The sequence below is a fragment of the Brachyhypopomus gauderio genome, chromosome 2 (genome assembly GCF_052324685.1).
Source record: "Brachyhypopomus gauderio isolate BG-103 chromosome 2, BGAUD_0.2, whole genome shotgun sequence".
Taxonomy (NCBI): domain Eukaryota; kingdom Metazoa; phylum Chordata; class Actinopteri; order Gymnotiformes; family Hypopomidae; genus Brachyhypopomus; species Brachyhypopomus gauderio.
Window position 1 is genome coordinate 20,568,048 of NC_135212.1, and position 26,801 is coordinate 20,594,848.

The 26,801-nt window shown below is 44.5% G+C and overlaps 2 protein-coding genes across 8 annotated transcripts in view; one reads left to right on the top strand and one right to left on the bottom strand.

Annotated features, from left to right (window-relative positions):
* kifc3 (kinesin family member C3) overlaps positions 1-6,770 on the top strand; it is a 28,611-nt gene extending 21,841 nt beyond the window's left edge. For 4 of the 5 annotated variants that reach the window (XM_076990597.1, XM_076990583.1, XM_076990605.1 and 1 more), the window contains 10 exons: positions 1-50; positions 148-252; positions 361-491; positions 706-829; positions 1,019-1,148; positions 1,282-1,511; positions 1,945-2,097; positions 2,317-2,443; positions 4,496-4,542; positions 5,727-6,770. The exon at positions 1-50 is cut by the window's left edge and continues 129 nt beyond it. In XM_076990597.1, the coding sequence (XP_076846712.1) occupies positions 1-50; positions 148-252; positions 361-491; positions 706-829; positions 1,019-1,148; positions 1,282-1,511; positions 1,945-2,097; positions 2,317-2,443; positions 4,496-4,542; positions 5,727-5,735 (1,106 nt within the window). In that variant the 3' untranslated portion in view covers positions 5,736-6,770. The remainder of the gene's footprint in view (positions 51-147; positions 253-360; positions 492-705; positions 830-1,018; positions 1,149-1,281; positions 1,512-1,944; positions 2,098-2,316; positions 2,444-4,495; positions 4,543-5,726) is intronic. The other variant, XM_076990588.1, reaches the window with a different exon arrangement.
* Positions 6,771-7,946: 1,176 nt separating this feature from the next.
* On the bottom strand, positions 7,947-19,587 carry wt1b (WT1 transcription factor b). Of its 3 annotated transcripts, none has more exons than XM_076990645.1 (9): positions 18,878-19,587; positions 16,983-17,081; positions 15,936-16,026; positions 13,658-13,738; positions 11,612-11,720; positions 10,630-10,777; positions 8,934-9,023; positions 8,637-8,729; positions 7,947-8,512 (listed from the first exon to the last, which is right to left on the bottom strand). In XM_076990645.1, exons 1-9 carry the CDS (start codon positions 19,248-19,250, stop codon positions 8,391-8,393), a joined length of 1,206 nt encoding a protein of 401 aa, XP_076846760.1. In that variant the 5' UTR covers positions 19,251-19,587; the 3' UTR covers positions 7,947-8,390. The 3 variants fall into 3 exon arrangements, with proteins under 3 accessions (XP_076846760.1, XP_076846770.1, XP_076846750.1); XM_076990655.1 differs by having other exon boundaries at positions 8,646-8,729; positions 16,983-17,084; XM_076990635.1 differs by having other exon boundaries at positions 16,983-17,084.
* Positions 19,588-26,801: the final 7,214 nt, after the last annotated feature.

A 26,801-nucleotide genomic window follows, 5' to 3' on the forward strand; every position in this document is an offset into this window, starting at 1 on the left:
TGACCTTTGAACTTGACAAGGTCTTCCCACCTCAAGCCACGCAGGAGGAGGTGAGTTTGAACATGAGGTCACGGCAGGTCACGGCTGATCCGGTGCAGTTCGAATGCTTGTGGTGATCTCACGGTCCCATCTCGTTTAATTGGGCAGGTCTTTCAGGAAGTGCAGTCCCTGGTCACATCCTGCATAGATGGCTATAACGTCTGCATCTTCGCTTACGGACAGACCGGCTCAGGAAAGACCTACACGATGGAGGTGGAGTATTTTCAGACTCGCCATCTTTTACCCACTGTGGTGAAGGTGAAAAAGTAAGGAAGCGGTCATCTAACTGTGTGTGCGTGTGTGTGTTTGTGTCTCTTGCAGGGTGTTCCTGAGGACCCCGGTATTAACCAGCGAGCCCTTCGTCTGCTGTTCTCTGAGGTGTCTGAGAAGAAGCCTGACTGGGATTACAGCATCACCGTCAGCATGGTGGAGATCTACAACGAGACACTGCGGTAAGTGCACCGCCCGGGACCCCCGTGAGTCCCTCAGGGCTGCCTCCACCCATCTGCCGTCTGCTACATCTTCAGACTGTGTGTGTGTGTGTGTGTGTTGGAGAAAGAGAAAGCTTCCATGCTGTTACTGATGTGGTCGTCACTCTCTTTGGTTCAGATTTTGGGCCTTAATCTGCCTTCATTCTGAGGAACATTGCACCATTGTTTCTCACAGGAACCTCTTAGGAGACGCCCCCAATGAGAAGCTGGACATTAAGATGTGTCCAGACGGCAGCGGGCAGCTGTATGTGCCGGGTCTCACGGAGTTCTCAGTGGAGAGCGTGGAGGACATCAACAAGGTAAGGGATGGAGTCACTCTAGCCACACCACACCGAGGGGAGTTCCCATCATCCCCTCCGTCTCGCTCCGCGAGGCCGAGACGTCACATCGCTCTTTACACGACCGCGGCGTTTGTCGCGCGTCAAGAGTCTGCCGACTTTGGGGGGTGTAAATGAAAGCTTAACCCTTGACCTCTGCCCCCCATGGAGGTGTTTGAGCTGGGACACGTGAACCGAGCGACGGCGTGCACCAACCTGAACGAGCACAGCTCCCGCTCACACGCGCTCCTCATCATCACTGTGGCCGGCTTCAACTCGTCCACGGGACACCGCACCTCAGGTGGGCAAACAAACACACACGCGGACACAAACACCATTTAGGTGGACAGAACATAAAAGTGTGTGTGTGTGTGTGTGTGTGTGTGTGTGTGTGTGTGTGTGTGTGTGTGTGTGTGTGTGTGTGTGCACATCAGGCAAGCTGAATCTGGTGGACCTGGCCGGCTCAGAACGGATCGCCAAGTCTGGTGCTGAGGGCAGCCGTCTGCGGGAGGCCCAGTGCATCAACAAGTCCCTGTCGGCGCTGGGCGACGTGATTCACGCGCTGCGCTCGCGCCACTCTCACGTGCCCTTCCGGAACTCACGCCTCACGTACCTGCTCCAGGACTCGCTCAGCGGAGACAGCAAGACCCTCATGGTGGTCCAGGTCTCTGCCCACCAGCAGCTTCCGGGCAGCGGGGCTTAAACCTCGGCCACGAGGACCCCATGCTGCACTCGTTGGAGTGCTTCTCCCATATCTAACGCCTCCGTCAGCATGGGGTCGCCAGCAGTGGGGTGGCCGCTCCTGCCCTCCATCTTGTACGGTGTAGCCATTAAGCCTCGCAGGCAGTCTGAACTAAAGACCAGCTTATGTGGGATTGGGATTCTGTAACTGAAGCAGAAAGCAAAGCTCTTGCCATATGAATGCCAGTGTTTAGGAAGGAAAAAAACGACTATACCAGAGCCTCCCATACCAGAGCTATAGCAGCTCATAGCTTCATATGTCGTTTGAGAACGGTTGTGGACATTGAGGCACTTCAGTGTAACCTTCAGCACTCGAATTCTCGCTCTCTCTCTCTCTCTCTCTCTCTCTCTCTCAGGTGTCTCCTTTGGACAGTAATGTCAGCGAGTCAGTCTGCTCTCTGAAGTTTGCCCAGCGTGTTCGTACAGTCGAGCTTGGCCAAGCCTCTTCCTCACGCAGACATGCTGAGAACTCTTCAACGTCTTCCTCACCTACTCATGACAGTGTGGAGGTACGCACACTCACAACCAGACACACAGTCGCACTCACACACAGGCGCACTCACAACCAGACACACAGGCGCACTCACAACCAGGTGATGTAGTGTGGTCTCTCTCTCTCTCTCTCTCTCTCTCTCTCTCTCTCTCTCTCTCTCTCTCTCTCTCTCTCTCTCTCTCTCTCTCTCTCTCTCTCTCTCTCTCTCTCTCTCTCTCTCTCTCTCTCTGAGCAGCTGGACTCCCCTCCAGTGACCCCTGTGCCTCTGCCCATCTCCAGGGCCAGCAGTGCGAGCTCCACACTCTCTTCCACCTCCAGAGGTCACAGTTCACGCCGCCGATCCCACAGCCAGCTGGCCACTGGTAAGGACGCACGTCCTCCTCACAGGCACTACTGCTGTACAGCCTACATCACCTATGAAAGACCACACCACATCACCTATGAAAGACCACACCACATCACCTATGAAAGACCACACCACATCACCTATGAAAGACCACACCACATCACCTATGAAAGACCACACCACATCACCTATGAAAGACCACACCGCAGACCACACCACATCACCTATGAAAGACCACACCGCAGACCACACCACATCACCTATGAAAGACCACACCGCAGACCACACTACATCACCTATGAAAGACCACACCGCAGACCACACTACATCACCTATGAAAGACCACACCGCAGACCACACTACATCACCTATGAAAGACCACACCGCAGACCACACTACATCACCTATGAAAGACCACACCGCAGACCACACTACATCACCTATGAAAGACCACACCGCAGACCACACTACATCACCTATGAAAGACCACACCGCAGACCACACTACATCACCTATGAAAGACCACACCGCAGACCACACTACATCACCTATGAAAGACCACACCGCAGACCACACTACATCACCTATGAAAGACCACACCGCAGACCACACCACATCACCTATGAAAGACCACACCGCAGACCACACCACATCACCTATGAAAGACCACACCGCAGACCACACCACATCACCTATGAAAGACCACACCACAGACCACACCACATCACCTATGAAAGACCACACCACAGACCACACCACATCACCTATGAAAGACCACACCACATCACCTATGAAAGACCACACCACATCACCTATGAAAGACCACACCACATCACCTATGAAAGACCACACCGCAGACCACACCACATCACCTATGAAAGACCACACCGCAGACCACACCACATCACCTATGAAAGACCACACCACAGACCACACCACATCACCTATGAAAGACCACACCACATCACCTATGAAAGACCACACCACATCACCTATGAAAGACCACACCACATCACCTATGAAAGACCACACCACATCTCCTATTAAAGACCACACCGCAGACCACACCACATCACCTATGAAAGACCACACCACATCACCTATGAAAGACCACACCACATCACCTATGAAAGACCACACCACATCACCTATGAAAGACCACACCACATCACCTATGAAAGACCACACCACATCACCTATGAAAGACCACACCACATCACCTATGAAAGACCACACCACATCACCTATGAAAGACCACACCGCAGACCACACCACATCACCTATGAAAGACCACACCACATCACCTATGAAAGACCACACTGCAGACCACACTACATCACCTATGAAAGACCACACCACAGACCACACCACATCACCTATGAAAGACCACACCACATCACCTATGAAAGACCACACCACATCACCTATGAAAGACCACACCACATCACCTATGAAAGACCACACCACATCACCTATGAAAGACCACACCACATCACCTATGAAAGACCACACCACATCACCTATGAAAGACCACACTGCAGACCACACTACATCACCTATGAAAGACCACACTGCAGACCACACTACATCACCTATGAAAGACCACACCACAGACCACACCACATCACCTATGAAAGACCACACCACATCACCTATGAAAGACCACACCGCAGACCACACCACATCACCTATGAAAGACCACACCACAGATGAATCTCCTTCACACGAAGGGGTTTTCCTCTTGGTCTCACCCATGTACACGCAAGAAATTGAGGATGAGGATTCTTTTACCAAGCGTCAATGCAAAAGTATATAAAGCCTCGTAGAGATAAAACGTATGATATATGCTCTAAATGGAACTATTGACAGGGACATCTGTACAATGAACAAAGAGGTATTGCATGTACACACAAAATGCACAGACTTGCAATGTAGGAACAAAACTCACCATATATATGGATGATCTTTAAAAAACAAAAAAACAAAACAAAACTCATGCCATTGATGGGATTTTGTTGCACCTGATCACCTCATCTCTATTATGACCCTTTAATTGATTGGTTTGCAGATAGACAGGTAGACAGAGCCAGCCCATTGGTTGGGGACAGTGGGCAGGTAGGTGGGGTTTTCTCTGATTGGTTCTTGGCATGGAAAAGCTCGGCATGGCATAGCGCCCCCCTTTGTCACCTGATCGCCCTCTGTCCATCTAACACATTGCCTCTAACCAAAGAACAGTGTGTGTGTGTGTGTGTGTGTGTGTGTGTGTGTGTGTGTGTGTGTGTGTGTGTGTGTGTGTGTGTGTGTGAAGTAAAAAATAGATGTTGCTCTGAATTTTTTTTTTTCTCTCGTCCTGTCACGCTTTTGTATTATGTGTATATTTATTTTATTCTTTGTAAGTGTGTTCTCCCTCCTGCTGTTTTCTGTGGCTTAGTGGTTTTGTGGTGTTCACGCGAGCAAGGCGGGGGTGGAGCTGAGATTCAGGAGTGTGTGTGGTCACTGTAGTGTGTGTGTGGCTGCTCCGTCCTGTGTGATCTGCAAATGAATGCTACATGTACTGTGAGGAGGATGGTTTCACCACCATATTGTCGAACAACACAACCACCACCTGCAGAAGATGCTCGTCATTCCCTACACGTAGCGATGGAGCTCCTCCCTCATCCATGACGGGATGTTCATAAACACCCCCTAACCCAGTGGGTGGTGACTGAACTGAGTGTGTAAATTAACACAGGCCTGGTTCTGCACTCACCAGCCACTTTGTTACCGACAGACTGTGTCCAGCTGAGGATCTGTAGTGTTCAGTGTGCATGCGCCATCGTCCAGCCCTGCATTAGAGGTCCGGTCCTGACCACATGACCTTGTGATGGCTGGCTGTTTTCTGAGAAGCAGAACAGCCTCTATGATGCCACTACTTTGTCAGTGATGACTGAGAATGGTCCAATCCCCAGATAATGTCAGAAACCCACCAGTCTCGTGTACAGGGATGGCGGGTCAATGGTAATAGGTGAGCTTCAGTCTATAATTAAAAACTCATAAAGTATCTACAAATTTGCTACTGAGTGTAGGTATAAGGTAGGTGTTTCTAATCATGTACTTGTGTAGGTGTTGGGTAGGCTTTTCTAATAAAGTGATTGGTGAGTGTGCCATGGTTCTGGTGAATGTGACGGGTTCAGTTGCCTCTGGATTATGTGATCTCTTCTGTGTTACATTTTTTGCTAACTTTTTTTTCTTTTGAATACTAGCAACATAATTTCTGCTTTCCATTCTTATTGGGTTCTTTCTCCTTTCCTTCTGTCCAGGACGAATGAAGTTAACCGCATGATGCTTCTCCAGAATGCCACTAATGTGAGGCTACCTCCCATTCCCCACCCCTCCAACACTGTCCACCAATGACACTTCTTTTTTGAGGATATCCACCCATAGAGGACTTGGAGTATTTGAGAGACAGGTGCTGGGGGCCGGCAGGTCAGGATCATGTGCGGTATCTTAAGAAGCTGCTCACACGAGACTGGATTGAAGTGGCACTGCTGTGGGGACTGAAGAATCCGCCTGTCCCTACCACCTCTTAGCTCCACCTGCAGTCTTGGTGACTTGGACGCCATCTTCCCACGTCGCCGCGTTTGTGGACAATAACGCACTTTAGCATATGCTGATTTTACCATTCACGGTGTTAACTAGCCAGTCCCGCTTTTATCTATAGCTTGACTGGTATTGATTTTTTAAATATATATATATATGTGTGCATATTTGTGTATGACATTATAAATGTTTACTTTTTCTTTCCCTTCAAAGAGAGACTTCCTCCCCCCCCCCCCCCCCCCCAAACCACTGTCTTATTTATTTTTAGCACAAGAACAAACTCGTGTTTCCAAAAACAGCATTGAGCTCAGAGACGTTCCTGTGTACTCATGGATAAGCAATAACGTAGACAGGGAGAGGCCTCTCTCCAGTAGCAGTCGACGTTTTTTTTGTGTGTGCGTTTGGCACTGTGGGGGAAACAGGGACGTCTTCCTCACCTAAGAATGTGGCGCTAGCTTCTCCCTCCGTCTGCTCCTGCATGGGCTGGACCACAGTGCCAGTGTCCACGGCAGCCCGAAGAGCGTGCGACTCCCGGCCAGCCGTGTTGCTGTAAATAAGTGTGCTTTGCATCATAGCCTGCAGCCAAAGCAATGGTGCGCCCTCCACGTGTGAAACGTTTAGTCTCCAGCCCAAAAGTACCTGAGTGGGGCGGAGCGTGAGTGAGCGCAGCCCTCAGTGGCTGTGGGGTTCTGCTTGCTTCTGGTCGTGTTGGTTTGTATGCATTTTTGGTTTTATACACTTTTTAATAAATGGCCTAAACATGATCAGTGTCTTTTTTTTTTTTTTCCTTCAGTTTACCAACATCTTATTTGACGATGATTAACACATCTTGGGGTATAATTTGGTGAGAACATGTATACTACCAAATCATACAAGGTAGAGATTCTCAAATAGTGCTTTTAGCCTCTGTGACTCTGTGATTGAGGCAGACAATGGTACAACCATGCACAAGCAGGGATTAACCAGACTGAGGACATGGTTTGGTGCTGAATGGTAGTGTTAAATGTGTCATATTTGTCAATTATGATTTTATTTTTTTTTCACACCAATTGAAATTTGTCCTACACATTTACCCATCTGTGCAGTGATAACACAAATACTAGTGATTACTAGGGGGCCGTGGTGCACACGTGCCCAGAGCGGTGGGCAGCCCAAGCTCAGCACCCAGGGAGCAGCTGGGGTTGGGTGCCTTGCTCAAGGGCACCTCAGGCCTGGAAATCAAACCCACAACCCTCTGGTCACAAGACCGATTCCCTACCCCACAGACCATGAATGCCCCCATGACTGTTATTCATATTCTCACCAGGAACCAGGTATTCTGTGTTCACTTTGTTTTCAGAATTTTAACCCTGCCAGTGTCATTTGATATGGGAGATTGTTGATGTGAGAATATGAGTATATTTGGAGATTAACCTGTGACTCATTTAACCAGTGATCTAATAAAGAATGTGATTTGGGGGTTTGAAGATCAGCAGTGAATGAAATTTTCTTTTGTTCCACATATGTGTTGATCCACACTGAGATAACGAGTAGCAAATAGGGATATGAACAGCATACTGGTGCACCTGAAAACAACAATCACCCCTCGACGCAATGCTACTGTCATGCAGTAACGCCAACATAAGGATATGTTCCACCTGTTCTCTGGATGGTTCAACAATTAATTTCCATGTAGTAAAATGTAATGTTAACCTAGCACACTGCCTTGGTAGGTCAAGCCATAATATAACAAAAGCCCTTATGCAGTTTTATGTCGAGAGAACATTTTTACACTGAGGATGACCAACGACAGTCTGGGCCCCTAACCAAGCCTTTGGAAATTTTTACAGTATTATACTGGCCACTAGTGTGTTTTATGTGAACTGTGCTTTTCCTGTTGAAACATTTGTTTTATGTCTGCTGTCGTCATCTATGGACCAATTACTGTTTTTGTAAGAAAAGCAGGTATGCAATTTTAATACAAAACAAATGTCCAAGTCTATTAAGCACTAACATACAGTATATACAAAGACAAATAACATCTTTTTTTTACATATAAAACCATTTTGGAAACCTTGTTGGATATAAAAATCAAAAATGATAAAATGTGATTGGGGTGAAGCAGTACATTTTCAAGAGATGGATTACATGTACTGCAGATATGCACAGTACAAAAAAATAGAAAATTAGGTGCATAGATGCTGGTTATTTATAACATTGAGATGACCCAAAATATTCCTTTGACTATCTCATACTCTGACTATGAACCGATTCGTTTATGATTCTGTGCTGCTTTCTGTGTGTGAACGTACTCGTGGGGTTTCGCCCGTGGCACCACTCTGTAAGATTTATTTCACCGCGTTAGTCTCCTCAGTTAGAGTCTGTGCGTGGGTTTCGTCTTTAGTTCAGAAAGTCGACTGTAGTTTAGTGACGTTCCTCTGGTGCATGCTGTGGTGTCTGACTAGCTCGTCTGAACGGGCGAACCTCTTATGACAGGTGGGCCACCGACAGGTAAAGGGCTTCTCACCTGGAAGGGGGGAGGTGGGGGGCAGGGAGAGGTGAACACAAGTGTAAAGCTTAAAAAGGGAGTATTAGCATTTGAGCTAACTGAAACTAGATATAAGCATAAGACAAAAAGGGGGTTTACGCACTTGTTTTACCTGTATGAGTCCGGGTATGGGTCTTAAGGTGGTCTGAGCGCGAGAACTTTCTCTGACACGTCTCGCACTGAAAGGGTTTCACTCCTACGGGACGATAAAAAAAACGCGAGGCTGTGTATGCGGCCGGAGGCATGGGTGCAACCCCGCTCTCTGCCACTAGAGGGAGCGCGCACAGCCGCGTCGCCAACCGCAGAGCAAGGCAAGGTGAGGAGTGCACGAAGGACGGGGACGTTCTGGAGAGCATCAGGGTGAAGGTGTGAGGGGTAAAGGCAAAGAACAGGGCCTGACCTGTGTGTCTGCGCTGGTGTCTCTTCAGCTGGTCTGATCTAGAGAACCTGCGGCCACAGTCGGTGAAGTCACACTGGTAAGGCTTCTCCCCTGAGGATGCAGTCACACACACACACACAATGCCAAGCCTATTACAGGTCAATGCCTCCATTCACATTCTCAGAGCTGTGGGAAGTGCAGTGTAGGTGGGTGAATACTTTTGGGTTTAACACAGGAACTCCACATGGGGGTGCCATTTCATTTTTATCTATCTGAAATTTGTCTCACTCAAGCAGACTTCAACACAATTACTATTTACTTGCTTTTGTTTACTATCCACATAGTTGCAACAGAGTTACATACTAAATAGTCAAACCATTACTACATCACTAATTATTACATAATTCTAATGAACAAAAGAAGACTAATTAATGTTGGATGAACAGTTATTTGACAATCAGAAAGTTCTCGAAGCTTGACAGTCCTGCAAGCCAGCAGACATGACATCTTTCATTTGTTCTGAATGCCCTTTAAGTTATAATTAAACTGTAATTTACTGAATTATTATCTATAATTACATTTGATTGAGTAGGCATAGGACTGAGCAGGTTGGGACAGTGATGAACCAAGTCCATTGGCTCATGGCCTTCTCCATGTTCTGAATGAATCATGTCACGCTCTGAATCATGCGTCTATGGGCCTTATTGTGTACAAATATCTTGGGAGTGGCTCTAAGTAACTGGATGAGAGATTGTATAGTGACATCATCATAGTGACCATAATGATCTTGGCCATGGTGTGTGTGTGTGTGTGTGTGTGTGTGTGTGTGTGTGTGTGTGTGTGTGTGTGTGTGTGTGTGTGTGTGTGTGTGTGTGTGTGTGTGTGTGTGTGTGTGTGTGTGTGTGTAACACTTTGTTGCATAACACTGATGCAGAGTGTCATGCAGTAAAAGAAACATTTTGGAGAACTGAGTTGCAGATTTTTACATGGAACTTTTCCCCCTGTAGCTTTGTCATAGAAAATGGAATTGTTTTGAGAACCATGCTGACATGAAACACCACTCATGAGAATATATATGTTACTTCTACTATACAAAGATGAATATTAAATATTAATATTGTATATTAAAAGATCATACATTACTGATGGTTGTGTATATATGCATGTAATAAATATATTATTCTATATTAATGTAACATGAACATTCTTTCATGAGTGGAATTACACATATTATAATAATCACATCTGGAATCTGAAGTAATATTTGTAGATGATGAACTGTACAGCGTAATCTTGGGTACAGGGTATAGGGTAATCTTGGGTCGTTTTCTGTTCCTATGTAATGAAATGATTCACTCTTCCCACTTGAGACACTCTCACCTGTGTGTCTCGTGCATGTGTGTCTCTCACCTGTGTGTCCTGGGCCTGTGTCTCGTGCCTGTGTGTCTCTCACCTGTGTGTCTCGTGCCTGTGTGTCTCTCACCTGTGTGTCTCGTGCCTGTGTGTCTCTCACCTGTGTGTCTCGTGCCTGTGTGTCTCTCACCTGTGTGTCCTGTGCCTGTGTCTCGTGCCTGTGTGTCTCTCACCTGTGTGTCTCGTGCCTGTGTCTCTCACCTGTGTGTCTCTCACCTGTGTGTCTCTCACCTGTGTGTCCTGTGCCTGTGTCTCGTGCCTGTGTGTCTCTCACCTGTGTGTCTCGTGCCTGTGTGTCTCTCACCTGTGTGTTTCCTGCCATGCATCTGCAGGTGAGACAGTTTGAAGTATCTCTTGCTGCAGCCAGGGTAGGAACACATGAACGGCCGTTTCTCATTGGTCTCCGTTGACCTCACTATGGAGGGAGCGATGCTTGGCATTCGACACACATCCTGGTGGGCAGGACAGAAAAAGAGAGATCAAATCAAAATATACTACCTACCAATTTAGCTAATAAAGATTCACTACAGTAAAATATGTTGTTGAATACTTTTCTTTTGACTTCCTAGACTACATTTTTGTTAAAGTTCTGGTTTCTGTGCAACACTCTTAGCCATAAGCTTGTTCAACATCACGTCAGCTTTTAAAAGCCAGAGTACAGAAGAGTAGAAAAGAGGAACAGAAAATGTTATCAAGCACTTTTGTTTTTTTCAGATGTTGAAAGATGTTCACTGAGTCTTAATGATTTATTTGCAGTGACCAAGGCAATGCACGAACGCCCGTTCCTTATTGCTAATGGAGCCGGCGAAAGGCGCTCTCTGACAGAGGCTGTTCTCCACACGTCTGCTGCTTTGGCAGGCTCCAGCCCTTAATGCACCGTGACTGGACTCCGCTAAGGCAGTGACGTAGTGTTAGTCAGGCCTGGTTAATCAAACGCTCGCCGCCGCTCTATAGTGTGTGCTTGAGGAGAGTGTTCTGTGCTCGTCGTCTTGACCTTGGCCTCAAAGGTGTTTGGCAGGATCTCTGAAAGGCTGGGTGGGAGGGGAGTGTGCAACCTTTATCTGAACCTAGACGTGCGTGCGTGCGTGCGTGCGTGCGTGCGTGCGTGCGTGCGTGTGTGTGAGTATGTGTGTGTATGTGAGCATGTGTGTGTTTGTTTCCAGGCACCCACATGAATTCCTCGAAGGATGGTGTGTGTGTGTGTGTGTGTGTGTGTGTGTGTGTGTGTGTGTGTGTGTGTGTGTGTGTGTGTGTGTGCGCATGTGTGTGTGATTGCAGGCACCCACCTGAATTCCTCTGAGCATGCCGTGTGTGTGTATGTGGTATTGGGCACTGCAGCTGTAGACTACAGGAGGGGCAGATGATGAAGTCTCATTCTCGAACACTGCAGGAGGACTAGACAAGACCCACAAAGTGTAGACAGATCTGTTTACTCCCTATTCTCAAAGGACACCACATGAGAACTCTTTAAGAAAACAACTGTATGCAGTGATTCATAGTTTAATGGTCAGAATTATGAAGTAGAAAAATATGCGTTTTCTTTATAACTACATTTATATATTATGTTTATAGACATCATAATCTTTTTTATCGTTGTCTTTTTATTTCATGGAGAATTATTATTTCTCAAAAGGTGAAGACATCATTTCATATAATAAATATCATTGTATCTTTCCAATGTTAAGAAATCACTAAACTCCGCAGTCCAGCTAATGGAAATGATCTGTCTTTTTTTCTTTTTTTTAAAAGAGGGATTCTGAAAACGAACTAACTTGAGTAACTGGACCCGTATAAATAATCTCAATCCCCTCGGGTAATGTGCTCGGAGACGTGCGCGGTATGGAGCGCGCCCCCCAGTCTGCGAACTTAGACAACTTGAATGGTCGAGGGCAGTGGGGAAAGTTCAGGGTCGCGCGCAGAGTGGGCGCGTGGGCGGCAAGTGATTAACGGCCGGGTTTCTTAAAGCGCTCTTTGTCCTGTCAGCTTAGCGCAGTCAGCTAGCGCGGCCATCGCGCAGTCCGTCCATCCGCCCAGCCGACAGACAAACACCTCGTCGCTCATGGCAACAGGGGGTCAAGGGCCTAGCAGCCATGACGATTATCTGGGCAAGCGTAAATATTCTGCCAAGATCTCCTACCCGCCCATCCAAAAAGGACATTTACCCAGCACATACGCATGTAAACCTCACAAACAGCTGTAGTCACACCTATTGTTCTTCACTTACATAGTTCACTTCCCCATCTTTCTCTCTCTCTCTCTCTCTCTCTCTCTCTCTCTCTCTCTCTCTCTCTCTCTCTCTCTCTCTCTCTCTCTCTCTCTCTCTCTCTCTCTCTCTCTCTCTCTCTCTCTCTCATACACACACAGTGCCTTCCATCAGTGTCCTTCCTCCGCCCCCAGAATTAGGTACTTTATCTTAACCAAACTGGTTGACTGAGCAAACCCCCCACCACCACCACCACCCCTCCCCTCTCCTCCCCTTCACCAGAGTGTAAAGTTAAGAGTGATCTTTATCTGCCTTTTTTCTGGAAGAAAATAGACAAGACCTCTTCTAAAACATATTCCCATTAAACTAGGACACTGGACAGAAAGAAAACAAAAGCTAGATTGGCTCGAATCTCCCTGCTCTGTGTTCTAATCTTCCGCATCTTACAACGTCCCCTACATAGGATGAGTGTCTCTCTCTCACTCTCTCTCACTCTCTTGTTCCACACACTATTGTCATGGGCAGCGGTCTATAAATGTAACATGTCACCGGAAGCGTCCTCCACTACAAACACCCCCTCCACTCTGAGGGCATCATAGGAACAGGAAGGGCGCGTGCTTCCTGGCCTCTCAGCATTGGCTATTCACATTCTACATCTCACTGGGCAGAATTCCAACCAGTCATATTGATCCCACATCACACTGGTGTTTCTATGAGCACTTTTAAGGCCTTACCCAGGTGGCTAATTTACCTCCTGCTCTACTCCTCGGACAGGTTCGGAAGCAAAGCTACTTTTTCTACGTGCTATTGTTCCTGAACTCTTTCCAACACTGAACTGTGCAGCTGCGCATGCATGGGAAACCGAGGCCGGCTCTTTGATGATAACCCAGAGAAGAGGCTATCTGTGAGAGACAGTCCATCAGCCACCACAGAAGAAGCCTTCTCTGGCCAGGTCAGAGGTAGCACCAACTAAACGTGCTGCTTCCTGCCCACACAATGCCTCCAAATAGACCTGCTTACCATCAAAATAGTCAGATGTGGAGGATTAAAAAAAACACAGAGGCCCTGCAAACAATAGCAGAGGAGGAAACGGTAAAGGGATGTTGGAAGGGTTGTGATGGGCTTGTACCTCTTGATGGTGGAGGCCAGAGAACTGACAGGATTCCAGGCTACACATTCCAGCTGGGACGCCATTTGATACAAATTATCACTGCCAGAGGAAAGATGCAAACCAAACAACACATTTTACTACACACACACATTCAGATGCACACACACAGCATATTAGAAATAGACCAGAGAAAACGTCATTGTTGTAAATGCAAAATGGATCATTATTACGGGGAGTGGGTGTTAAAACGTGGGTGAACAAGAGGATGTTTTCGTGACCGTCAGCGATAATGATGATTTCGCAATTCATATTAGCAGATGCTGAATTAGCAGACGCTAAAAAGGGGGACTGTGAATCATGCGATCACTGCAAGGCAAGAGATTTTACGAGAAACGGTTGCTTTTTCTGGAGGCTGTTGTTTCTACACAGCCACGTGCCTATGATGTGTGCCAGAGTTATCACAGGCGGCCAGGCACTCTCGCACGCCCTCAAGGACAGCCGAGCTCCAGCGATTCGGAGATGCACAGTGCCTGGTACAGTGCTGGAATCCTGTGATGTCATAGTACCCTGGAGTGATGACAGCGGGGCAGGGCGGGGCTGAGGGGAAGACGACCTGAATTCCTCGGCTTTCAGCATCTAATCTCTGCTGGAAAAGCTAATGAGAAGGTCAGGCTGGTTTCTGGGCCAGTTGGATGGGGTATTTTTATCAGTGCCAAACAATCATCTTTTTGATTTTGTTTTTCACACTCTCCTGTTTTGCCAGTCTCTTACTCACACACGGTCTGACCACACATGCTATGAGTAGTATTCGATTATTCTTTGCTCTGTTATCTGAGTAGGCGTTAGTTTTACTGGAGCCTGTGATTTGAGCTTTTGAAACATCATAACACTCTATTAGTAACCATGGGCCCCGATGGGCAACCCCATCTAGTCATGGAGGTGATATTTCAGAGTGGTCTGTGCATGAAATGTTTCAGCAGTTTTTCCTTATCTCGCAAGTATTTTACGGACGGAGTGTAAGAGCAGGTCCATTATGTCGGTATTTTGAAACTCTGTGGACATTTTTCCCACACTTCCCATCCTGCAGCTACTCTCAAGGTTAACGAATGCGGAGGAAAACGAGGTGGAGTCTCCCCCCTCAGATCCTCTGGAACGCTGCTGCTACAGAAAAGTTCAAGCTCCAGAGGACATTGGCTGAACATACTGCAGTACCAGGTTCTTTGAAGAGTGTGTGTGTGTGTGTGTGTGTGTGTGTGTGTGTGTGTGTGTGTGTGTGTGTGTGTGTGTGTGTGTGTGTGAGAGAGTGTGTGTGTGTGTGTGTGTGTGTTGTGTGTGTATGTGTGTGTGTGTGTGTGTGTGTGTGTGTGTGTGAGAGAGAGAGAGAGAGAGAGAGAGAGAGAGAGAGAGAGTGTGTGTGTGTGTGTGTGTGTTTACATTGAGGAGGGGGACATGTTGTAGTCGAATCTTATCAACCCCTGTTCCGTTATTTTGGGTTCTCCACGATCTCCTCTTTTTCCAAACATGAGAACACTATTTGAAAAATGCATCCTCACTGCCGTGCAGCTGAAACATACCAGTTGTTTCTCCTTCTGATTACTACCTCTACCAGTCCATCCCATCCTGTTCTCTGCTCTGATTGGCTCTTCTCTTAATGAACCCTACCAATCTTGTATTTCCTTCTTGCCCCTTAGTGCCAGCCTGTCCTCTTCCCCTCTCGTGTGTAAGTTGCTCTGCATTCCCCCCTGACCCTCCCCTCCCGTGCCTGCTCTCAAGAGCACTGGGAAGAGGCACCCAAGGGACCGTAGATCATGCTGACCATAGTTAGGCCGGCTGTGGACTGCAACGAAGCCTGTAACCTTTGCACTGGCTGCACGGCTGCATTGAGACTGTATTTCTACAGGAGTAGTCTGCCATCAAGATCACTGACATAGCAGAGACCTGCAGAGTAATAGCACTTAAATCAGACTGTTCTCTGCTTTGGAAAGTCACGAGCAGTACATAAATCAAGATTAGAGTGAACAGAATTAGGAAACTGGCACAACTAGCATGCAACACTTCATCAGTCCACTATAATCCTCATAGAAATTGAATGCAAGTTTTCTAGCCCCAAGACCTCTGAGTATTATGATTATTCCCGCTATGACACTTGGCTGTTGTGGTGCACAGTGGGACAGAATTAAGCAAAATTGAAGCCTCTGAAATTGTGTAAAAATAATAGAAAAGTAAATAATAAGGGCTTTGGTTGGTGTCAGAGAATGACCTCTTCCCAATCATCAGGACAGGAGGGCCTCTCTACCTGTTGTAGGCGTTCCGGAGAAGCAGAGTCTGGCTGTCGTTGGGGGCGTGGCTGCTGTACACAGGTGGAGGAGCAGGGTATTGTTGTTCACCTGCAAAACAAACAAACAATAAACAATAGAACAGGGAATCAAATGAACTAAAATAGATTTTTTTCATGTATTATTTTCCCTCGTCATTCAGAAAGAAGAATGGCAGTGCCCTCTGCAGCACATTTCCCAATGATATGAGAAAATATCAAACTGACCAAACCCATGTATTTAATCAGAGCCAGCACCTACAGTTAGGGACAAGTTTACATAAACCCCTCCTCTCCGCTCTACACAGCAATTAGCTCAACTGTGATGAATGTATGTGGTACCTTAAAGCCCCTTTAAACATCCTTTTAAAGGACTATTGCCTCATTATTTAACCACAAGTGTTTACACCTAATCTGAATCTGAACTAGTACCTGACCTCGACGCATTCACACACATCACAGCCTTCTACACCTGATTTCCCTTTTACATGTGAAACTATGTATGTTACAGCAGGACTAACAGCGTATTGTTGAGGTAGTGGAGAGGGGGGCGTGGTCTTATCCTCACTCCAGTTATCCAAACAGTCCCATGCTCCTGGGATCCATAAAGCACCCCACATCTCAGCGACAAGGCACACTCCTTTAACGTCAGCAGCAGGAAAGGGCGGGGAATTAGTCCCCTGACAACGTTAAACATTTCACCAAGCTTCCACACCATGGTCTCCTCTAGTTCTTCTACAGAGGAAACGCTGATCATTCACCTTAAAGCTCCCATACAGTGGGCATAAACTAACTCTTACTTTCCATTGTCAGCCACTGGCGTTGATAATGGCACATGACTGCTAGCGTCATTCAACCTTCATATCATTTCTTTACCACTGTTAATCACAACTGACATGTTTCCAGAAATTTCATAAGCCATTCCAGAAATAACTGATATATTTTTTTCTTTAATATTTATTATTTGATAATATATTTATTAGTGTGTGTGTGTGTGTGTGTGTGTGTGTGTATGCAGGGCTCCCTTACCCATGCTGGTCTGTGAGCACACGGTGGCGTCCTCCTGTTTGAAAGGGGGGGTGCAGGGAAACGGTGGAGCGTGGCTGTAACTCGGACCTCCGTCCACATCTGCTGTACGAGAGGGGTGGGGGTTATTCCCGCTGCTTCAATGCCATGAATTTAAAATTACACCAGCATAAGTTGTAGATTTTTACATGACCAATGTGAGCTGGAATGTACTGTGTGTATTGTGAGCCTCTTTGCCGGGTGCTGTTGTGTAACGGTGGAATATATTTGTTTCTGGGCCAACAAACCAAGAAAAGTAGCCTAAACTTATTCCTATTTTAAATTGAGTAACTTGGCCACAAAATGTAGTGAAGGTGTTAAAACTAGTGACATGTCATTGGAGGAAGTCCATAATATCCTCTGTAATGTTAGCTTTTGAAATTGAAACCATTGAGAACTACACTGCAGGAAACCGCTAGCCGATCTGGTTTTCTACATGAAATTGTTTCCATAACCTTTTTTAGAAAACAACAAAAATATAACAGATGAGTAAATGGGTTTGAAGTTGAAATATGGTTGTTAATCTGCTTATCTTCAATCTTTGAGAATGAAAAAGTAAAGTACACACATCCTGTGGGACGACCACTGGGGACCAATAAGCCCAAACCATTCAAACCATTAATCAGCCCTCTCCTCATTTACACAGTGGTCTTAATGTGAGCATCACAAATGAAATATCTCAGTCCTGGAAAGCAGTGTTAGAATGTTTGACAAATGCTTTGGGGAAGGATTTGGGTTTGGTCAGGGCATGTAATGGAGGCCTGAGCCAAACTTGATCCTGATAAGTTTTAAGGGAGAGACAGGGTTTCATTTTGATTCATATTAGCCATTTGTGCTACATGATGTATTCACAGATATTTAAGCACACAAGTGCATGCACACACGCGCATATGTGTGTGTGTGTGTGTGTGTGTGTGTGTGTGTGTGTGTGTGTGTGTGTGTGTGTGTGTGTGTGTGTGTGTGTGTGTGTGTGTGTGTGTGTGATAGAGAGAGAGAGAGAGAGAGAGAGAGAGAGAGAGAGTAAATGAACATGTGTTCTTTAGTCCCTGCACATATTTCTGAGGTTTAACAGTAGACTGGCAAAGCAACCAGTGATTAAATTACCTCAAATGTCACTGTAAAGTCAGAGAACTTAAAAGTGATGCCAAGATAACTGTAATTACTATGGCAGTTAAGAGCTATAATAGTAAAGGACACCTGATTTCATATTACCAACAATCCTTTACTTTTGTATATTTTATGTATAGAGAAGAAAATCCTGACACTTTTTAAATTGATCATAAATTTGATATACTGAGTAGCAAATTACATCTTGCATATTACAACTGACCACAAGCCCATTTGTATTTCTTTTAAAACAGATAAACAGTAGATAAAGATCCATTGTTCACATCAACAGGCCTTCATGTTAGCTAACACTCCCTTATCCTGTCAAGTGTTAACAGCAATATTCTTTTCAAATTCATAGAAATTTATATCCCCATGACCTATGTATTAACAATTCAAATTCACACTATTCAAGTAAGAAAAAAAAGAGACAACATTCATATTTTATGGTACTTTTTGTAGTACCTATTGCACAACAGAATAATTTTCCACAGAGAGTAAGGAACATTAATATGTTCTAGTTCATGTCCTCTTCGTTGAAGTCGTGTGAGGTGTAAAAATAAATACAGCTGATGTTCTGTGATACATGTCCTACACTCCAGAATGTTTCATGCATCTTTGAAGCACAGGGAGATTTCAGCATTGCAACATCCCACACTTCAAATATATGACACTTGTTAAGATGAGGTCTGACACTGACAGACACTGACAGACAGAGAGAGAAGTGGAGTACCCAAGGGAGGTGGACTTACTTGCACTCCGTAGGGCTGGAGGATTGTCTGTGCAGGCGGACAGATAGGGCCCGCTGGGGAACACACGACTCTGGCCGCAGCCGCCCGTCCCCGAAAACTGGCCCGAGAAGTGCACGGTGAACGCCCCAAAGCCGCAGTACGGGTCTTCCATGGGGTCGGCTACCCCCCAGCCGCCCGGCTCCTGCTTGATGAAGGAGTGGGACGACAAGGCCCCGTAGGGGGAGCCGGGATGGAAGTCCATAATGGGGCCCCACTGTGGAGCACTGGCAACAGGTAGAGAGCAGTTGCCACTGGCGGGGAGAGAGGGTACAGGGGGCAACAGGGCACTCAGGTCTCGCGTCTCCGACCCCATCAGTCCGCACGATTCCAGCATTTTTCGCAGTCGACTCGAGAGCTCTAGCTTCAGACGCAGACGCCGGAGAGGACCGACCACTCCGCCGCTCTGACCAAAGGAAACCGGAAGATTCCCGTGGCACAAAAACCCGCACGGTGCGGCGGCGTCCGTGCAAGAAGGTGGAGAGGCTCTCTGGAGCGACGTGGAGGAGATGCAGCAGAAGTCAGCTTCTACATCGCAGAGACCCCGCAGCTGAGGAGGAGACCCGGTTGTTCTCGAGAGAGCTTGAGAAGCACACTGAGAGGGATGGGAGCGTGAAGACTCAGCTAAGGGAGTGGATGGGGAGTGGCCGAGCGTGAGGTGGGAGCAGCATGTCTGGGGCTCGTCTGTGGATGTCGGATCTAAAGCAAGCCCACCGTGGCCCAGTGCGGGAGGAGGAGCTAAGGAGGGAAATGATGAACTGTTCATTCTCTTTAGTCATATCCCCCAGACAACACTTTCTGTGCACTGACTAATGTCATGATGAATGCGTAAATATGTAAGTGTGTATGTTAATGTGTCTTTTGACCCTTGTGCTCAAATATAACGTAAAAAGTTTCATATAAGTAGAGGCAATATTAATGTTTTTGTTATCCAACAGTATATTTGGATAATAAAGTGCATCCCTTAGCAAGAGCTGCTTCTTGAATCTCTTCTTTCTTCTTCTGAAAAACGCTGTGGGATATTTCAATAATTTCATTTCATTTCATATTACACAGAGAAATGTGGATTTTGAACCATCAGTGTACTGAAATGGCAATGAAACCTTTTTCACATCATGTCTAAATAAAGAAGTACTGAAAATGCAAGAGCTTCAGACAGGAGATGCGTTCTTGAGCCGTAGACGTAAAAGCACAATCGTGTCACATTAGGTAAACGTGTGTCTGCCGGCCAGTTGTGTGGTTGTGAGTTATGTCTGTGGGGAGACCAGGTATCAACACGCACAGCTGTGTGATGTGATGTTTGGTGAGCATTAATAAGTCAAGGAGCACCAGCAAGGAGAAGAAAGTGGAACAAGAACTATTGCATCCACTTTTTGCCATTTGGTGTCTGGACATGATAAACAATAGTAAATAAATAAAAAGAGTTTGCAATATACTGGGATGTTTCACTACTGCTTGCTGCCTAAACTGAATTTCTTGTTTTGAGTATTGTTTTGACTATGATTTTCAATTAAAAGAGAAGTCCTCTTTCTATAAAATGGTCACGATGTCCCTGTCAGAAATGCAGTAATGTTTTTCCATACATGTGGACCTTAGAAAAATGGAACATCTATCACTAGGGAGATCACCATAGCTGCAGGATGGGTATCTGAACAGGCAGAGCTGGGGCAGCTGTGAATGGTCCTAGCTGGGAGAATTTGTAAGTTACTGCTTTACAATTACTGATTTAGAGAGCAAGAAACTCAGCACTGGCCAAACTCATCCTCATCATCCAAACTCATTCTGGGAAACCTCTGGCCAGAGTGGCCATGGAGAGAAGACCATTCATGTGCAGTACATCCACATTCTCCAGATGCAGTAGCTTACCACGTGATGGCAGCAGTGAAGACCTTCAGCTTAATATGCAATGTATATCATTAGTACGTCAGGTCTAATTAAAGATAATATTTTGATTTGTTAAAGTATAACCTCAAGAATTCTTGAGAGGTTGAGTGCCTAAAACGTCTTCATAATAGAAGGGCATGCAATAACTTTGGCAGTAAAAACAAAATTTTTTAAAAATTCTCAAAAAACTATGTTTTTCAGATTTACATTTTTGAAGTAATCATCATCATTTCCATTGAATCCAAATACATCATTGCATCTGTCTACAGTTGATGAACATCTTCTAAGGAACATCTTACAAGGAGCATCTTGAGTTCAGGACATGTGTTGTGAATACCCGCTCCAGACCCTTAACGACACCGGGCCTGGGATTGTGGTTCACGATGAGGCTGAGATGGGTGACACATCTCCTACCCTTGCCTCTCTGTCTGTGGACATCTGGAAGCCTCGTCTGGGAACTTCAAGCCAGGGTGCTACTGACCCAGGGTTCAACTCCACAAGGTCTTAGATGAGGGGGATGGTAATGTCAGAGTCCAGAAAAGCTGAGTCGTTGCTTGTTGCATCATCTGGCTTATAACAGCAGAACAGCAGGGGGAATTCCTTACTCTGGAAAAACTCTGACAAATCGCATGTCATGTAGCATGCGCCGACATTGTTAACCAGGTTACAACTTCAGCTTCCCAGCAGTTTAACAACGCTCTCATTCCTCACGCCGAAGTGAGGTTTGCAACACTGATAAAAGAGCAACACCACCTGATGAGGTCTTTACTCTGTAAGTGCATGTCCAGTGTTAGCATTCTGGAATAGGGTCACACAGAGGACATCTTCAAGAACCAGAGTCCCTCAAATACCCATTTCTAACTCACAGGAGCGAAGAGGCACGCAGGCCATCCCTGAGGAACACAAAGAAACTCCATGTACACAGCTCTAAATAACACTGCACTAAAATAATGGCTCCCCATACAACCATTAAAGTCAATAAGCCATACTGGACTTCTCTCCCAGTAAATCCTCAACAAAAATGCTGTTTAGTTAAATGCTGGGCATATTAAGTTGAAGGCAGTTATATATGAAAGAAGGTAGTATAGATTGTGTTATATTCACTTAAATTTATTTTGCATGGTGCTTTTTATAACATGTGCTGACACAATGCAGGTTTACAGAAATCATGTACTTAGAATTCAGGTCCAGGCTCATAATGAGCAAGCCAAGTTGAAACTATCAAGGCAAACCTTCCTGTATATGTAATTTAATCATCTTCTGACAATCAAACATGAATTGATAATGTGTTAATGTGTGTTTGGATCTCCATTCAAACTACATAATACACCCCATTCCACGGATGCCTACACTTCAAAATAAAACAGTTGTAAAGAACCACGTCTTAGCCCTTACGATGATACCCCTACGAACACACACAGAAGAATGGCAAGTCAGGGTCAAAGAACTGATAACATGCTGTCTTCCCATCATTTCATTCCACACTTCAAAAAGAACTGGGAATCAAAGCTAAGATAAAGCGCAGCTAGGAATATCCGAGGAGGAAAAGCACATTTCTTTTGTTGGGTGAAACTCTCCAGTTGTCTTGGCTGGCCTTCAATCTTTAAATCACTCCTCATGTGTGATAATATTCCTTCGCACACACCTGCAGATACACACACACACACACACACACACACACACACACACACACACACACACACACACACACACAGTTTATTTACTACTTCAGTGTTCACCAATGCAATTTGCTCTAACTCTTTTCGAAGTAGATAATGGATTGAAAGTAGTGGCTTCAGAGGAACAAGTGTTTGTCAGATCAGTAAAGGAGGCACCAAGTGTGATGTGTTGAACACAGCACATATACTGTCGGTGCTAATGGGCCCATTACAGGGAAGGACGTTGGTGGCAAGTTAGTGGTGTAACACACGAGTCCCTACAACCCCAGGTCTCAGGGAAATTATATGTTTTTGACAAAATGCCCACAAGTTATTTCTAGCATTAATTATTGCTATTTTGGGGGGAAAATATCTTGATAGATTCACCTTGAACCTTTTAAGCATGACCCAAATCAACACACAAGACAAGACTGAAGGTCAGCTTCTTCAACCCTGATTAAATCTAAGAACTAAAATTTATTTCTAATGATTCACCACTGGCACTGCACTTCAGTCCAAACCTGGGGTTAGTCCATGACCAGCCCTAAATGTTTGTTTAGTATGAAAAAGGAAAGTTCTCATTTTAGATGCTAAACTTTTTTTTTTTATCAAACTTTTTAAAACAAAGTGACAATAAAGTGTAATTAATGTACTTCAATGGTAGTAAAATATCAGGATACACTTCAGAAATAATATTTTGCAAAAGTCTACTATTTGGACAAATACCTAGTATGTTTGGAATTTGGATATTAATAAGTACTGTGTAAGTCTATGTGAAGGTCGTGAGTGGGTTTTCTGTGATTCATGGAGAGAGTTTCATTATGAGGTTGGGTGATGTTTGCCAGGACCAACATGTGTCAAGAAATGGTATCTTCTCACAGATAAAATCACTGTTACATTGCCACGGCAACAGATGAGAGGACTCGAAAGAACGGCACCACAAATCACAAACGCCTTTTCCTTGACAGAATGTTCAAGTTCTCATTCACTCATCCCTCCATAATGGGGGATAGTAACTCTGTGTGGAGTTATGAGGATACAGTACAATTTTACATTTCCTTTTACATTTGGCATTTAGCAGACGCTCTTATCCAGGGCAACTTACAAAAGTGCTTTGTCATCTACTCATAGAATGTATCCAAGCCAGTGCAGAAGGTCAGAGTTCAAGATACCATTGAACTAGAACACTGGTAAAACACAGGAATCAGTGCTGATACCTAGAAGTGCAAAATAAGCATAAGCTCTATATCAGACAGTGATAAGTACAATACCACACAAAATCACACAATATCAAATGATAAACAATACCACAATACCAAACAAAATCACCCAATACCAAAATATAACAAAAATACCAAACAATACCACACAATAGCAAACAATAAGTGTTAAAGGGTTCTGTTAATCAGTAGTATAAAAGCATTGAAAACAGTAGTTAAAAATTTCTGCAGGATTACAATAATGGTCATATAAATATTCCACTAGATAAGTCTTTGAAGACTGCAAGGGACTGTAATGTTTGAACAGGCAGAGGACATTTGATCCACAGCCTGGGAACATCTAGACTTGATGTTTGTCTTCTGTGAGACTTGAAGTATGATGTTTCAAGCTGAGGTATACTTGAGGTTCAAAATTATTGAGGTATAGATCGGGTTTTGACAATTTCCATCATGTAGGGATGAGCCAGTCCTTGTTTTTGTTTTTTGCTTTGAGGCAAACATTGCGGTTTTACAGTTTTTTACAGTTGCTAACGAGCGTTTATCAATACATACGTACTTTTTCAAAACTCTAAACACAGTAAACTAAACATCAGTTTGATGTGGCCTATACTATTACTGTAACATGCTCTAAAATGCTTACATTTTCTGTACAAACAATGTTACCCAATATCAACATTCTGGATCTTTCTTGTCTTATTTACAAATGCTTGCACACAACATGTCAAAAATTAAAACCTTAAATATAGTATAAAAAACATATGGGTAACATTCATTCACTGAAATATTCATATACATTTTTGAATGTATAGATAATTTAAATAAAGTGCAGCACTGGACAAACCATAGTTGGTTCCAATACCAGTTGGAGACACAGCCAGGTGATGGACACATGGACACATACAGTAACAATACAGTAACAAGACTGTTCAATTTGGGATGTGGTTTTTCCTCGTGTGGCTTTTTTTGTGTACATACATGTACATACATTTTTTTATAAAAAGCTAATTATAGTGTTTACTGTATACTGTATATTCACTGTAATTTTAGAGTTAGACAACAAATACATGTTCATAGTACTGTAAAATATGACCTTTACTACACGATTGTCACAGACTCAATTTTTGTGTACTCTACATTCCGTACAGTACATAAATATCACTCATTGTGTAGATGGTATGTTGCCCCAAATGCATAATTTGAGGAAATAGTACAAATGTAGTGGATTACAGAAAAAAACTGTAGGGTGTAAGGTGTAAGGTTGTACTGTCCACCTATCTTGATGTTCCTTTGGTGTGTGTGTGTGTGTGTGTGTGTGTGTGTGTGTGTGTGTGTGTGTGTGTGTGTGTGTGTGTGTGTGTGTGTGTGTGTCTGTGTGTGTGCACGCGCACACATGCATTTGTTATCTGACCCTTGAGGTTTTTCTTCCATGTGAAATAAATGGCTTGTCTCAGTGCGGTAAATAGTTATCTCTCTGTAGGAGCAGGTGGACATGAGTCAGTCCACTAAGTGGTCAGAAGCTTAAAGTTCAGCAAAGTTACAGTAAAGTATTCTCACCCTGCCCACTGAATCATGGTTGATGGAAGATGGATCTAATCAAGCAAAATTTGTGTCTTATTTTAGGATATAAGTTTTCCCAGGTTCACCTTCAAGAAATGTTTCGCTTTTGTATCCGAACATTTAACTACATTCATGTCACCTTTCTGTTATTGATCAGCAAGTGGTTGTTGTTAATTTTTATTTTGCCTGATGAAGTGGTTATTCAACATAATCACTCTACACTTTAAAGTTATACATCCTACCATTTAGCTTTCTGTTTATTGTCTGACAACTTTTTGTCCTTGCAGGATTTGGTGTTTCTACTGTTCTGCTTTGATTTAATTTGTATGCTGCTGTGACAAAACAGTTTCCCTCAGGGATTAATAAAGAACTGTATGTGTGTCTGTCTGCCTGTCTTTCAGTCTATCTGACTGTCTATCCTTAAGTCCATACCATCCTGGCATTTGTTCAAAATATCATACAGTTTATGCTCACAGAACCTCAGTATACTGCTTATTAAACATTAAAGCTTCATTTGGAAACATTTCTAAAAGGGAAGTTTATATGCAGACACTGTGGTCATTTCCATGTTCTATGAAGCAATTGTTGACAATTTAGTCACAGTTACAGTTTTTCTAATAGTGTGGGGAATTCTTGAGATTTCAAGAATCTTTCAGCAGTTTATCATAAAACCACACCCCATAAAATTGGCACACCCTTTGTCTCTCGCTTGTCCATTCACCCACTTGAAACTCCTGACATTTCTGTGGAAGCTGACCTGTACCACTTAGAATGATTAAGTAGATAAATCACTATGTAAGAGCCTTCCCATGACACTGCTCAAACTTTGGTCCATTAAAACATCTGTCTTTGGCCTGGCTGGGAAATCTTTTCGAATGCACAGCACCACCACTGGACCAAGTGGACATCTTCTCTTCTGGGTGTGATCGACCTCAGTGCATGTAGGTCACTCAAGGCATTTTCTGATGAGATCACTGATTCAATTGCTACATGAGAACTGACCTGAGGAGGTGAAATGTTGGGATGGGGGGATGGACATTGTTGAGGTCATTGAAACTAAGACATATATGTATACATCTGTGTCATTTATGATCAGAAATTACATGATGGTTTCAACGGAACCTACTAAAGTATTTAATAGCTCTCCCAACACTATCACCCCTTTACATCTCTTCCTAATAGTATTCCTACTACTACTACTACTACTACTACTACTACTACAGCATTACTACTATTATTATTATTGTAGTTTATTATTATTATTATTATTATTATTATTATAAAATGATACCAAGTGTGTGAAAGGATCAATGTACATAGAACAAATGTGTTAATAGAACAATTTTTTAAAGTGTGGAAAGTTACCCATAAGCTGTGAAATCTGACCCATCTCCAGCTGGAGCACATAGCAGCTCTTGGTACCAGGCACTTGCTGCTAGGAGTAACGTGGTGTATCTGGCCAGTATGCTTCTACAGTGAAATATGACTCATCTTCTTCAGCATTAAAATGATTCTTATCATTCATACCCAATAAAACAAAGTTGCCCATTTGTGCTGTTTAATGCTAGT